Raw genomic sequence first — 15,030 nt, forward strand, 5'->3', positions numbered from 1 at the left:
ATAATAATAATAATATTATTATTATAATTATAATTATTATTATTATTATTATTATTATTATTTCTTCAACAATTGGTGGATGACGGATGTCAAGAGCGGACGGACCCATCCAAATTCGTCTTATCAAAAAAAAAGTTCAGATCCAAAATTTGTCTTGTTAACATTGACAAATGGGGGGCTTTCATAGCCAAACTTGATCTTTGGTGAACATTGATATTGATCATAATGTATAATTCAGACATAATTATATAGACCATGTGAGCTACTTCTTCTAAGTACGTCCGTTGGAGCTGCTATTAATGGGAAAGAGGGCACCTGTAAATGTGAACGCCATACCCGTGAAATTAACATTGAAATGAATTATATTTGACATTGTTATTGTTTTCAAACATCATGTTTGGCAAATTCAAGTGTTATGAGTAGAGGTGTCCATTTTCCCTAGTGAAAAAAAAAAGTGTGTGTGTGTGTGTGTGTGTGTGTGTGTGTGTGTGTGTGTGTGTGTGTGTGGAGAGGGGTTCCTCGATGAATCGATGGAACAATCGATAGTATATTTGTCGTGTATTTGTCATTATACACGTGAAATTTTACGCTGGTGAGGATTATACATATACATATACCGTCTTTTCCCATGTATAATGCGCAAAATTTAACTAATTTATTGTCCTAAAATCTGGGGTGCGCATTATACACGGGTACAACAATTTTTGAAGAAAATCTCCCTCGAAATAAAACTTGAAATCACCTTTCTTCTTGTTTGTTGTCAATTGCGCATCGCATTCAGCCATCCTGCCCAACACACTTAGTCAGTAAAATTCATAATTGACGACACATCGTTTGATGCGATGGTGCAATCCTTGATGGTGTGTTATTGTCAAATATTGTTTGTTTTTTAATCTCCATCGCAGACCGGATATCATACGGAGGCAGTATCACTGCGCATGCGCACTATGGATCCGATGCGCAGAACGGATGCGCAAGACATGTCAGCTATTTAAAGAGCGAGAGTTCAGTTTAATTAGCAGTTTCATCAAAATGATTAAGAGAGCAAGTTATAGTAGCATTTCAAAAGAAAGTCATTGAAGTGGCAGAAGAATTAGGCAATAGGGCAGCTGCGCGCCAATTTGATGTCAATGAATCAAACATAAGACTCTGGAGGAAGAAAAAAAATCAATTTGATACAGCGAAGGCTTCAGCAAGAGCACCTGGAAGAGGAAAGAAAGCGGTTGTTCCCAAAGATGATCTTTTTTCTGAAATAATTCTACGTTTACGGACTTAAGTAAGAGTCAAAATTTGGGTGCGTATTATACATGGGTACAGGCTTTTTTCCAGCATCGACATGCCATTTTTAGGGTGCGTATTATACATGGAAAATTACGGTATATATATATACACAGTGGAGCCTTGGTTTTCGACCACAATCCGTTCCAGAAGGCTGTTCGAGAAGTGAATCGTTCGAATTCCGAATCATGTTTTCCCATTACAAATAATGGAGAAAAAAAAATCAGTTTCAAGCAAAAAAAACACGCCTTTTTTAAGCATTTTTTCATTTGCACATTTTTGTCCGATCGTGCAACTGCAGCGCACCGCCGAACGCGCAACCGTAGCACGTCGCCGACCGCGCAACTGCAGGGAGCTTAATTTGGTCCGATCGCGCAACCACAGCGCGCCGGGCGCTCACTGTCGCATTGCTTTAGGAGCGTCTTTGTGTTTTAGGATGTCTTTACTGCTCCCACTTGCTTCCTTTGGAGGCATGATTAGAGTTGATGCAATCCTCAGAGTAACGAGAATGTAATAACGATCGGAGTCAGTTGGCACGCGGGTCCTCTCAGCTCATCTCGCGAGGTTCGACAACCGAATTTCCGAAGCAATATATATATATTAGGGGTGTAAATCGCGGGTTTTGTCACGATACGATATCATATCGATACAAAGAACCGCGATACGATATTTGCCGATATCTTAAAGCCTGCTGTGATTCATTCACGATACATCACGATATAGTGCTCTATGATCGATATATTTTTTTTTTAAATAAAAAATATAGAACAATATCCTGATTTATAACAATTCATACGCAAAATCAACAAGGTACTGCAAACTCTTTATTTAGGAAATTACAAGAGTATTGTAGTATACAAAGTGCTTATTTTAACACTGAACTTTGATGTCATGTTTTTTCTTTAAATGTGCGGCGAGATTTGTGGTCCCTGAATATTTGATCACCGCATGGCAGGATTTACAAACTGCACGTGTCTTGTCCGTTGAGCCATCTTTTCTTTGGAATCCAAAGTGCTTCCAAACGAATGACTTGAAGCCTAAAGGGGAGCAAATTTCCTCGTCTTTTTGGACACTAGCCATAGCACCAGCCCAGGAGCCGCGTACTAGTTGTCGACTCCCCTTTCACGTGCCTGCTCTGCTCACAACACAACACGCCGCGCACTGCTCCCGGAAAGAGGAAGCAAGCAACAATAAACTGGATTTCAAAATAAAGTCGCGTCTAATGTCCGAGGTCAAACACGGCGATATAAATCGATGTTTACGTTTAGCATCGATGCCAATAAATCGTAGAGCATTATATCGATTAATCGATGTGTATCGATGAATCGTTACACCCCTAATATATATACACATATATATATATATATATGTATGTGTGTGTGTGTATATATAATTCCTTATTTATAACTTAATGCATTTTAATTTTATTTACTTTATTTTACAAATGAAAACATGTTTATTAAGTCATCAAACACTCTTAGATGCACAATGATTAAAAATAATGTGAACCACTGAAGACTGGAAAAAGATAAGCATTGTGGTTGGACTTGTACTAAAATCGATGAAAGAATAATCTCACATATGGACATGAAGCTGTGTGTTTACCTCAGAAGTGTTACTTCTCTACAAACCCAAAGTTAGAAAGGGGAACTGCCACTGATGGATAGATAGTGTGGTGGCAGCTTGATGAAGCCACCAACCACTTCTTGAAGGCATTGAAGTGAAACTGTCAGTACTTAGCTATCTCATTTAGCACCAGCAACACATCAACATAATACTCTGAATATTGCCCTTCGAAATGTTTGATATCCAATTTTAATTAACACATTGGTAGTCACGCATTCACAGTGATTCTTGTGTCATCAAAACTGAATCATTAAATCATTTTTGGAGCTATCGTCTCATGTTTCACTTTGTAGTTCACCTTGTTTTATCTTCTCTCATCATGCCTCAAAATGATGCAGTGAAAGAGGGAATGCTTCCAATCACCACATGAAAACAAAAATCCTGATAAGAAATTGCGACAAAACTACCTTTCATCAAGTACTAATACCATATGCCCCAGCATCAAGGTGCATTAAATGTACTGATACTAGACACCAAGTGTGTTTCAGGAGTGAACAAAACATATCCTCTGAGGTGAACTGTATGTCTCGCAAACCACAGCTTACAAAGCTTAAACGTGACCTTCAACATTTTTTTGTTGTGCTTGGAAAGTATTGTACGATGAACACAACAAGCTCAGGCATTCATGTGACAAAAAAAATATTCGTTTTATTCTCACCTCTTTGCAAAAAAAAAACCAAAAACCCATCAACACAATATTTTTCTATTCTAGACATTTGAATGTTCTAAATGAACAGCTGCTATAGCCTGCTTATACACCAAGGTTGACTTTCTACAGCACTGCTCAACAACCTTTTTGTCACTGAGTGCTCCAGTACTTCTGATGAATGCAAACTAGTTTGATGCACACTTCTGAAATTTGATAACATGAACTTGAATAACATATTATTATCTGTCATTATCAGAATCTTAAATGTGAAGACACTGAACAAAATATTTTCTCACAATAGTTAATATTTATCAACCATGATTCAACAACATCATAAACGTAATATCAAAAGCCAACACTATTTCTATGAATTTCTGCAAATGTTTACATTTTCAAATGATCTCCAACATTGCTGGAAATCACAATGTCCCATGACTGATGACCTATTTTTAGAATAGGCCCGTGGGCTACTTATGGCGGGTCCTTGAGGCTACCTTGTTCCTGCTCTAGAGCCCATCAGATGAGTACAGCTTGACTAAGAACATCCCTGAAACCTGTCTCCTACTGTATAATATAGACTCAAAACACACCACATAGTCCATCTTTTCATTTCTGCTTCCGCTAGCCAGCCACATTGGAAAGTAATAAATCTGTGTAGTCCTTTGGTGTTACCTAATTGCGCGTGTAGCATGGTAGCTACTTCATTTCCAGTCGGTGCTCTCCACGGACGATGTGCGATGAGAATTCGTAGCGGTCTCGACTACGATGGCCACACACATTGCACTCAAGCGGGTCGCGGAAGCCGTGGCAGCCCATATGGATAGTGAACATGACGTAGTCAAGAAAGATCACCTTGCAGTGACTGCAAGAGTACAAGGCCCCAGGCATCCCCCCAGCTTCTCCATCAGCCCGTGTCACCTGCAAAGCCTCCAGGGGTGATAAGGGGATAGGCTGAGAATGTGGGATCCCGTTCTGATGGTTCAGCCCGCCCAGCAAGTGGCCCAAGCTATACATGAAAGGAGATCCCTGAGGGCCATCAGCATTGAACACATCCATGCCAGGAGGTTGCTGGGAGGTGTGAGGGAAACCTGGCAACGGCATCATCATTTTGTGGCCGTTAGTGAGGCCAATAGAATTTATGTCATTGCGGCTTAACAGAACTGGGTACGGCCTTTGGGAGTGAGCCACATCGCTTTCTGTGCCCGAACGCATTAATGGCTGTTGGTAGTGCGGGTCAGGCCCTGGGGAGCCTAATGGAGGGTCCTGAAGGTGAGCTGCGTTCCTGTTCAAGCTTAGGTCCAGACAGACACCATTATCACCTAGATCGGCACCACAAAAACAAAGTATGCTCAAGTCAAGTATTTCATTTCACCTCATTTTAGAGTTGGAACAAAGAAGCACACACTGAGAGCAACACTGCAAGATGTTTCTAAAAAAAGAAATCAAGTAGAAATTCTTGAGGGTCCATTTGAGGTTTGAGGAGAAGGCAAAGATACCCTCAGCAAAAGAGAACCTCACACAGAAACAAGAGGACACAAGATTCACAGGTCAAAAGATTTAAGAATCCAGAGAGGAAGCAGTTGCGCTTGGAGGCATAGCAAGAATAGAGAGCTGGTAGGACGCAAATGACTCAGCTGTGCCACAGACGGAGAGGCACCTGCTCACGTTTCTCCCCTCCCTCCCCCCTTTTTCACTCTCAGCACTTTGCTTTTCCTTCAGTGGTTATACTATACTATTGAAAGATCTTACTTCATTTATCAACATTTGGAGGTGTTGTGCCCATAAACCAGGGGTGTCAAACTAATTTTTTTCACGGGCCGCATTGTAGTCATAGATTCTTTCGGAGGGCCATTATGACTGTCAACCCAAATAAATGTATGAGCACCTCATATTATATACAGTAAAAGCTACAAAACAAACTGACAAATAACTTGTTTTCAAATCAGATGAGTAAAAACTGGTCAAATATATAAAAAAAAAATATTAAAAGTGAAGACAATTTGCAATTCTAGGAATGATACACGAATTTGATGCACAATTTGTCTTCGCGGGCCACATAAAATGATGTGGCGGGACGTATCTGGCCCCCGGGCCTTGGGTTTGACACCTGTGCCATAAACCCTCATACATGCAGCCAGCTTTAGACCCAATTGTGACGCTACAACCAAAGTGATCAAGCAACCAAAAATGGCTTTGTGTGGATGAACAAACTTTCCAAGTGAGTCACATAATGACATTTTGATCATTTTATGTTAGTCATATTTTCAAGTTCATTTGAATCCAAACCTACCAAGTCAACACATTCCTTATCTTGTTTCCTTATGCACTCATCTGTAGCCTGCTATGACAAAGTCGGAGATGAGAATTGAGGGCGGCTGAGACAATTCTGTAAGGGTCCTGGCGAGACATGGAGGCAGACAATAGACAGACAAGTAGCGAGGACAACAAAAAACTTGAACTGATGAATAAATAGATATTGTATGAGCTCACTCAAAACTACACTTTACGGACACCGTACACCTATAGAAACTGAAAAGGAAAGAAAAGAATCATTCTGGCCTTTCTCCAAACTGTTTGAAACCATAGAATTTGTCAACAAGTCTTAATAATGAAAATTCAGATCCATTAATATGGTCTAGTCCTACTTTTGATTGCTTTAATGATTGGATCGATAGGTGTATCTCAATATGTCCATAGAGTGTAGCATAAAGGCACATGTAAAAGCACAAACATTACATTACAGAACATTTAAAAAAGAAGAAGCTTTGTATTTTTAAGTGTTGAAATGAAAGAATGTAGCAAGCAGGTAGACATTTAGATAATGAATGGAAAAGTGGAATTATGTTGACAGTCACTGCAATTTAAAAACGTCAGTCCATGTGGAAAACATCTCACTGCAAAAATCCTATGATTTACTTACCTGTAAACTTCTGCGGCATGGAACTCTTGCGTTTGGCTACATTTGTGGCCAGCCTGTCAAGTAGCAGAGCACGCTCGGTGCCCATCTGAGTCCTTGATAGGTGACTGTCGTCTGCCTCACAAAATGAGAGCACAAGAGGCTTAATGATCGCCTAGAGTAAGAACTAAACAAGGAAATGACTGAAGTTATTTTAAGAAACAAACCAAATAATCAAAGAGTGTGTCCACTTTCCTCCCTACCTTGGATGTATAAATTGAGTGAATCACACCTCAGCAGCTTGAGGCAAAGGAAGTACAAGACATCGATGTAAGATGAAAAGTTCCTTTGACCTCACTTATGCTTCACCAGAGCAGACTGAGGATGTACTTCCTCACCACAAACAAACTATCAGGCCTAAACGTATGACATTTGGTGACCACATAGGCATGACACTGTGTACGCGTGTGTGCGTTTCGTGTCGCATGCTCCTAGAGAATGCAAAGGCATCATGTTGGTTTGCATGAGCTGGATTAAACGTGTGCCCTACATGGCTCTGCGGTGCTACTGCAAGGAGGGGAAGTGGTCTGTTAAGCAGCAGTTAAGCATCACACCACCTCATACGTAACCTATTTTGCTGTAATGAAGGGCCAGCGGCAATCATTTACTAGCCCGTAAAAACAAGCCATTCAGTATAATCAATAAGAGCTTTATGCTCTGTGAGTCATCTAACCGCACAGCTACAGTGCTGAATGTCTATTGAGATGGATGATGAACGCACAATAGCTTCTCACCTTTCTCAGCAGGTGCTTTGCTGCGAATGTACACATGGCACCTCTCTCGGTGCTCCTCGAGGGAGCTGCGCTGCTTGTAACTGCGACTGCAGAGGGTGCACTTGAAGGGCTTCTCTACTGTGGACAGCACATTCAAACTCAGGGAAAAGATTTTCTTTTTCCAATACAAATAGCATCCTCCAAACTTGAGCAGGACAGAAAATAGATGGATAAATAACAGTATTATTTCTCTAAGCCCAACATTTCCAGAAAGCTGATGACGAGCAGCCTACCAGAAGGTGAAGCACATAAATTGAAAGTGATAGTTTTGACAGTCATGGGTGATATGTGTGATAATGCATAGAAGGTTCTTACTGGAAAAGCTCTGCAACCACAGCAGAAATCAAAATGCGCGGGGTTAAGACAAAACAAGACACAGGTGCATAGCGCATCAGTGCATCGGAGTGTGTATGTGGTTGGTACCAGAATGGGTGCGCAGGTGCCCGCTCAAGGCGTCACGTCGGCGGCAAGCATAGCTGCACATGGGACATTTGAAAGGCTTCTCCCCGGAATGTAGTTTGATGTGGCGAAGCAGGTTTCCTTTCTGGGTAAAAGAAGCCCCACACTGAGCACAATGGAATGGTCTCTCACCTGGGAGGGATAAAACGTTTGCCCATAAAATACCGTACTGAATCTTGTGTGCGTGTGTGTGCCAATGATTTCTTTGAAAATATTTCTGCAAAGTGTTCTGATAACTTCTTCTAGCCAGATGTTTCATGAGGTCTTTACAGCTTTCTAGTTTGACTGTAGTGACTTGCATAAACCCTATCAAAAAGCCACCATCTTTGAAAAGGGAACCAAGCACCATCCACAGTCATTGTCAGAAACTTCCAAACTGTTTTCTCACATGACTGAGAAAAACAACGAGAGAAAAAAAATCGACACGAACCACAATAACGAACAACCACAACAGTCCTCTGAGAGTAAAGCTGGGAGATGATTTTTTTCCCCCCTCCCTAAAAATGTGGCCATATCATAAACACACGATTAATTAGGCACAGTTCCACAAATACTAAGCTGTAATAACAGCTTAAAAATAACCTGCCCTTCACAAATTTGTGATTTAGTACTGGTATTTGGTCCTATTAAATTGCCAAGTGTACCTGATACAGTGGTATATATCTGCAAGAGCAGCATGCTCTTCACAGTGAAACTACAAGGTTGAATATACCAAAAATCTTACAATATGACGTTCAGAGAACATTTTCTGGAAAAATATGCCTCTAAAGTTAAACAAAACTTGGAGGTCATAGCGTCCACATGCATAATGTAACACGAAAGAAAACAATATAATAATCATAGAACTGACATTAGAAAGGCAGTACAATATAAAACTAGTCAATATATAGTGAATATGCATCCATTATCAATTAAAAAAATCTAATTACCAAGTAGACGGAAATTGAAGTACCAGTAGAAAGTATGCGACTGTCAATGAGTGAGCAAATCTTTCATGTGCTGAAAACTTTTTTTTGTTTTGTTTCACATGTTGAATATCAACATACTGACAAAACAACCAGAAGGCTTTAACCCCTGCTCAAATGATATAAAAAAATGATACGACAAAAAACCTTGCATTTGAAAAGAGGTCTGTCGACGTTTACAGCCACTGTACAGGGCTTCTTTTCCCCGTGCAATATCTATAAAACGCCACTAGGTGACTGTACCGCAACTGTAACACACCCTTTCCTGTTTCCTCTCCATTTGTCTGTCAGACATCCTCAAAGGTTGAGTAGGAAGTTAAGTTAAGTTTATATATATATATATATATATATATATATTTTTTTAAACTTTTCTGACATTTATGAATGATAAAATGTTATTTTGCAGTACACTCAAAGAAATAATCTGTTGGGTGGACATTTATTGACTTGCCATAATCATCAGCTAGTTAATGCAAGACTTGCGGGCATGTTAAGATATTTTATGATAATATGAAGAACAGCAGTGTATATGTTGAAACAAAGGTTGGATTCAAACCATTGTGGTCATCTTTGCTACGTGAGCGATTTTTTTTATCCACCTTGCACAAAACGTTTATCTACTCGAGGTGTCAAGAGAGTGATGATTGCACAAGTGTTGTATGATGCGAGGTGTCGATTAGGTTCCTGTGCTTACCCGTGTGACTGCGTTTGTGCACCAGCAGTACGTTGATGCTGACGCAGGACAAGCCACAGATGTCACAGTTAAGCTTCCCCATTGACTGCATGTGGGGAGTCGTGCCTCCTGTCATGTAAGGCCTCTCTGATGTGGCTCCTGCTGAGGCATCCTGCAGAGCTGTGCTGTTGTAAAGCGCATAGTCCACCAGCGACAAGTCCTCTGGCTCAGCCACGGAATCTCTCTCTTCATCATTGTCATCGTCATCTTCGGTCCTGTAACCATCGTATCCTTCCTCCACTCCTTCCTCCTCTTTTTGGTCCATTGGCAAAACTGCTTTTTCTTTGTCAGCTTCAGAATGTGTCTCATTGTTTTCAATCTCTTCATCCTCAACCTTTACCATGCCTAAATAAGAACAAAGTAAGAAGCAATGCACACTGAATAACACATAATATTTGATCTTATAGTATTTGTTCTATTTGGCCTATGAGATTTACATAAGGCACAATAAATGTTTACACAACATGTAGGTTTATAGTTGTTACTTAACTATAAATTCTAGCATGACTCCATGCAGGCTAAAGGAAGAACTCGGGCAAATCACAACAAGTCAGATGTGTGCTGAAGATTAGGGGAAGGAATCTTCGGTGAATACACATAAATTAGAACCAGGATAGGTGAAAAATGCAGCAGGGAATTCCATTCCTTTTGGGTATTTTTCTCCTGACAAAACATTGAAACCAGGCAGTAAATTAACCTTATGTCCTTATTTAAATTAAAACATTCTTTATGCGGCTTCTGGCCACATGCTGACACACTGACATGTCCTCAGGGCTTGTTTGCGTGACCTTTCTTTGAGAACTTGTGTCTCAACCGACCACCAGTGAATTCAGGTCTATCCAAAAACCACACCGTGGTCTCGGCAGCGAGTGACAAGCAGCCCAGCGCATGGGAAATGTTCAGATGTGCAATGGAAACTTCGCACACACAGAGCCCTATAGAGTGCTGGCTCTAAGCACAATAAACCACATGCATGATGCAGATGCACTGCAGAGCAGGGCTTTAGAGAATCTTGAAGGACTTAAGTGGAGCAGGAAGAAGAAACATCATCTCATTTAAAAAAAGACATTTACAAACACTAACCTAGTTAGTCTAGAATTTGGACAATGACAGAAAATCATTTCATTTGATTTGAACTACTTGAAGTGTATGTCACATTTATTTACCATTGCTAGTTGGGAATGACAGATATTTGATGTAGAATGCTTCCATTTTTAAGTGTCTAAAAATGATTTGCCGCTCCCTGAGCAGTCACCTTATCATGACGGAGTGGTTTGCGTGTCCCAATGAGCCAAGGAGCTAAATTGCATCGGGCTTTATACACCTGGCAGGGCCACTCATGGCAAACAGGTCTTACGTGAGGGACCAAAATAAAAACACGGCTCTAAGACCCCCTACGACGAATGCTATAACCATTCCAATTTCCTGGACGCAGGACACCAGGGCCTCCCTTTGGAGACGGGCCTGGCGGACAACTTGGGCCTCAGTACAATGACCATTTTTGTGGTGATGTCATCGTACTTGTGGCTGATTGTCTTAGACACTCGGGTGAAAAAGGGTGGAGCTGTCAACCAATCACTCATCAGTTTTCTAAAGCTGAGCTGTGATTGGCTGTCATTGTCATTGCTATGTCATTTTCAGTCGACAGCAAGTGGCAAAATGGCCACCTCCTCAGATGGTGGACTTTGCCTGTTTAATTCATACTCCACAAACAAAACGTAAATCTGAACGTCATGTTTAGACTAGTGGGGCCACATACATGTTATTGTAAAGAAAAATTTGGGTTCACTTCTTCTTTAAGATGATGCCCTGTGACCCAATCCCAGATCAATGGAAGAAAATGGGTGGATGAATTAATGAATTGATGGAACAAATTTGCAAACACAACTAGCATTTTTAATTATTGGCTGAAAATCTTTTGTAGTTAAGAGCTGCCTGGAGCTGTGGTTCTTGTTGACTTCAGTTTTGATTCCAGTAAATAGAATGCGCTCATTTTTGAGTTGAGATTAGGTAACTCACTTGGCCATTTAAAAATATGCTATGACTTTTTGCCATCAAGCAGCCTTGAGCTATTGCAAGACAACTAAAGCGAATGATGTATTTTACTTTGGGGGGAAAAAACATGTCAGAACAACAGAAGTCAAGAATGCGCTGGAAAAGGTAATTGGCAGAATCTACAATGAAGTGACCTTTTCACGAATGTGAACTCAGAGGGTTTGCAATTCTCTGAAAAACCACTGGTAACATTGCAATAAAGGTAGAATTTTCCAGAAACCAAAATCTTCCCATTTTCTGGACTCTTTGGACAAATAAAACAAAAATGAATGAACCAGATCAGATGATGCATCACAAATGAGATTCTTAATTGTGGTTTTGGACTCAAAGTGGGTCGCGGACAGCTAATAAAATGTTATAATGTATTCAGATTTATTTTTCAGAACAGAGGTGAATCAAAGTCCCACATAGAATATAGCGAGATTGGGCAAGCTTCAGGAAACTTTAACCCGCTTGTGATCTAGTCACTAGCTACTCTGTTTTGGACTCAAAGTGGGTCGCAGACAGCTAATAAAAAATTATAATGTATTCAGAATTTTTTTTCAGAACATTGGTGAATCAAGGTCCTGCATAGAATATAGCAAGATTGTGTAAGCTTCAGGAAACTTTAACTCGCTTGTGATCTAGTTACTAGCTACTCTGTAACCCCCCCCCCAAAATACAGTGCAAGCCCAGCCTTTATAGCTAGCCATCTGTTTTGGTGGTATTGTGTATGAAACTCGTTTGAAATTGCATTTAAACATTTTAAATACTGTACATGTATTTTCAGAGGTTATTTTCAAACATGGGTCATTGTTGCTGATACTCAATTTCACATTTCAATACTGCTCCAAAATATCCATTATCTGGTAAATTAAGGACTTTGAAAACATGACTTTGCAATAATAGGAACATTTGGTCCCAGGGTGATAACTATTGAGAACCATTGCTCAAGCGCTTAGCAAATCTTGTGCCAAACACCAAACTGAGGTGGTGATCCGCCACGTGCTTGTGTGGCTGTTAATGAAGTAAGCTTGTGGGGTTTGTAAAGATTCCCCTAACTGTATAAAATGTTGCACCAAAAAGTATTAGCTGGTGTATCCCACCTTTAAGGCACTGCATTTCATTATCAGTGAATGAGATACTCCTTTCTTCCTCCTCCAATGGCTTCGCATTTGCACCAGGAGTGAAATTGTCTGAGAAAGAAGCATAGCATCTTAAAAGGCTTTGCCTCCATCTATGTTTCTGTAAAATGATCATTCCCAGACATAATTGATCAAATTGCTCAAGGGGAAAGTTATTGTGCAATTACAGTAAAGTACAATTGACGGGCCACCATCACCTTCTGTTCCATTTGTGACTACCTTACATAACTTTAAAATGTCATGTACAGTAGCAGGTTTACAAGAGTACCACTTTAGAGAAGGAACAGAACACTCACCAATCCCATTTCCTATTGTGGGTACAAATCCAGGATTCTTGTCTGTGTTCATGTTGGAAAAAGTTGTTCTGTAAAAGGAGACCTATTGTTTAACAAAGATAGTAAGGTGGTAAGAACGCATGAAAAGCGGTTTATTTTAAGCAAAACCAGAAGGGTACAAGTCCACGGTTGATTGCTCGACCCTGTCATTACATTTAGCCCAACTTGAGAGACATGCACTGCACGTGTATTTCCTGCCATGTTTGCACAAGTGTAAAAAAAAAAAAAAACTTTCCACACTAAGACACCAACACTTGCAAAAATAATTGCGCCCTCGAATTTATGGAAATATATTTTTTAATCTTGTACAATTTAATGTGGACTTAATTCATATGATTAAAAATAGAATGTAAATGAAACAGATGTTTTTCAGAAATACAATTGTCCATGACAATTTGGATTAAGAGATGCGATAAATGCACAGGCAAAAGGCCTCTTCTTAATCAAAGCCTCATGGTGTTAAAATGTTTTTATAATCATGCACAATTTTATTTTACTTTTTTTGGGTAGGGGGGGTACATGAATAAATATGAATAAATCTAGAAATAACTAACTTGCTTACCTAATTTGTGCTTTCCAGTTGACAAAGTTCTGCTCACTCTGTGGAAGATTTCACATTCCACCAGTTTCTGTGAATATGGAATATAAGCATCATCACTAAAAGAGCTTTTGGAGAAATCACTTAAAGGAACAGACCTCATTTCAAACAAGGTGGAGCGACGAAGAAGATGCAAATTCAAAATGCACCAGCAACCAGTCTTTAGAGGACCAAATGAGCTTTTCTATCATTTGAATATGAACATTTGGGGCTTCAGCATGATGTTTTTATATATCGATAAATAATCGATACTGATAATGACATCAAATCTATCCACATGATTGTTTTATTTCAAGGAGCAACTACGCCATCCTGTGGCTAAAATAAACTTTTTCATAGACCTCATAAACATGAATGCTGCATCAAGATACGCAATTGAGTAAACATTTGACATTTGAATACTGTTTGAAAAAACTGCTTAATAAGGCATTATGAAAACAAGAAACAATGAGAAACTAAGACACATAGATACATGCTTTGGGGGGAAATATTCACAAGTGAAAGCACATTTAGCTCAATGACAAGCATTATTTCAAAATAAACAAATAGCAGGCATTATTAATCAGATGACATAAGTGCACATGAAGTGCCTGGCTCATCAGAATGAACAAAACTCAGTGAAGCACCCACCTGGGTTGTAAGCCTTGGCGGCTGCCCATGGGCCACCTTGGCAACAAGCCACCCGCCTGAGGAAAAAAAAAGCATACTCATAAAGGCAGTACAATACATGCAAGGTTTCCATGGTAAAAAGGAGGCGATTGAACAGGGGGGTGGGGCGATGCAGATTAATCAAATCTTGTTCAAAACCTTGAAGGAATGGGTGAAGGACAAACAAGAAGCACAGAATCAGATCAGAGAAGCCACTTAATAAGCTGTTAGTCAGTGTTTCGGTAAATCTTACTTTGCACTCCGTTGGGTGTGGTGGGGGGAGGTGGGTGGATGTAGGCTGGGGGCCAGTGGAGGAGGGTGCTGTTAGGAGGGGTTACACTGTCCATTTGCCTTTCAATGCTGCCCACGTCAAGAGACCGCAAATTAGAACATGTGGACTGAGACATGGCAAATTGGGCTTGTGTGCATTCTTTCAAGCAAACATGAGCACACACGTTTGCTGTTGTTGTGGTCTCACAGGTAAAACCGGGGGTCAGCACAACCAGTTAGTTCTCGGCCCAAAACAGTTTGGGAAGGTAATGAGAGTTGCATTTGCAAATAAGCGGGGCAGAATCTTGTCGTTTCCTTCTTTGTGCAGTCGAGGTTGAGAAAAGAACCAGGCAGAGCGAGTAAGATTGTGTTTGTGAGTAGGAGTCAGAGGGGGAGAGAGAGAGAGAGAGAGAGAGAGAGAGAGAGAGAGAGAGAGAGAGAGAGAGAGAGAGAGAGAGAGAGAGAGAGAGAGAGCTTTAGTCTGGCTTTTCTCTGCTGAGCCTTTCAGCTTCTCTCTCACTGTAAAAAGAGGCGTGTCCATAGACCAGTATAAAGTCCAAA

At 40.3% G+C, this 15,030-nt stretch overlaps 1 protein-coding gene across 5 annotated transcripts; it reads right to left on the bottom strand.

Annotated features, from left to right (window-relative positions):
• Nucleotides 1-3,526: 3,526 nt before the first annotated feature.
• Nucleotides 3,527-14,271, bottom strand: LOC119126367 (zinc finger protein Aiolos-like). Of its 5 annotated transcripts, none has more exons than XM_037257622.1 (8): nt 13,528-13,649; nt 12,915-12,984; nt 12,580-12,669; nt 9,401-9,784; nt 7,706-7,873; nt 7,244-7,360; nt 6,474-6,584; nt 3,527-4,872 (listed from the first exon to the last, which is right to left on the bottom strand). In XM_037257622.1, exons 2-8 carry the CDS (start codon nt 12,964-12,966, stop codon nt 4,250-4,252), a joined length of 1,545 nt encoding a protein of 514 aa, XP_037113517.1. In that variant the 5' UTR covers nt 12,967-12,984; nt 13,528-13,649; the 3' UTR covers nt 3,527-4,249. The 5 variants fall into 5 exon arrangements, with proteins under 5 accessions (XP_037113517.1, XP_037113508.1, XP_037113498.1 ...); XM_037257613.1 differs by having other exon boundaries at nt 12,915-12,982; nt 13,516-13,628; XM_037257603.1 differs by lacking the exons at nt 12,580-12,669; nt 12,915-12,984 and adding an exon at nt 14,182-14,271 and having other exon boundaries at nt 13,516-13,582.
• Between the last annotated feature and the right edge of the window lie 759 nt (nt 14,272-15,030).

This window comes from Syngnathus acus, chromosome 1, assembly GCF_901709675.1.
Source record: "Syngnathus acus chromosome 1, fSynAcu1.2, whole genome shotgun sequence".
NCBI classification, from domain to species: domain Eukaryota; kingdom Metazoa; phylum Chordata; class Actinopteri; order Syngnathiformes; family Syngnathidae; genus Syngnathus; species Syngnathus acus.

Bases quoted from the DNA above. Each gene is read 5' to 3' on its own strand.
- LOC119126367 (XM_037257603.1), bottom strand. From the start codon at position 14,262: ATGAGTATGCTTTTTTTTTCCTCAGGCGGGTGGCTTGTTGCCAAGGTG. The intron at 13,583-14,181 runs GTGGGTGCTTCA...CCATATTCACAG, and splicing joins CGCCAAGGCTTACAACCCAG to AAACTGGTGGAATGTGAAAT. The intron at 9,785-13,515 runs GTAAGCAAGTTA...GTTCTTATTTAG, and splicing joins AACTGGAAAGCACAAATTAG to GCATGGTAAAGGTTGAGGAT.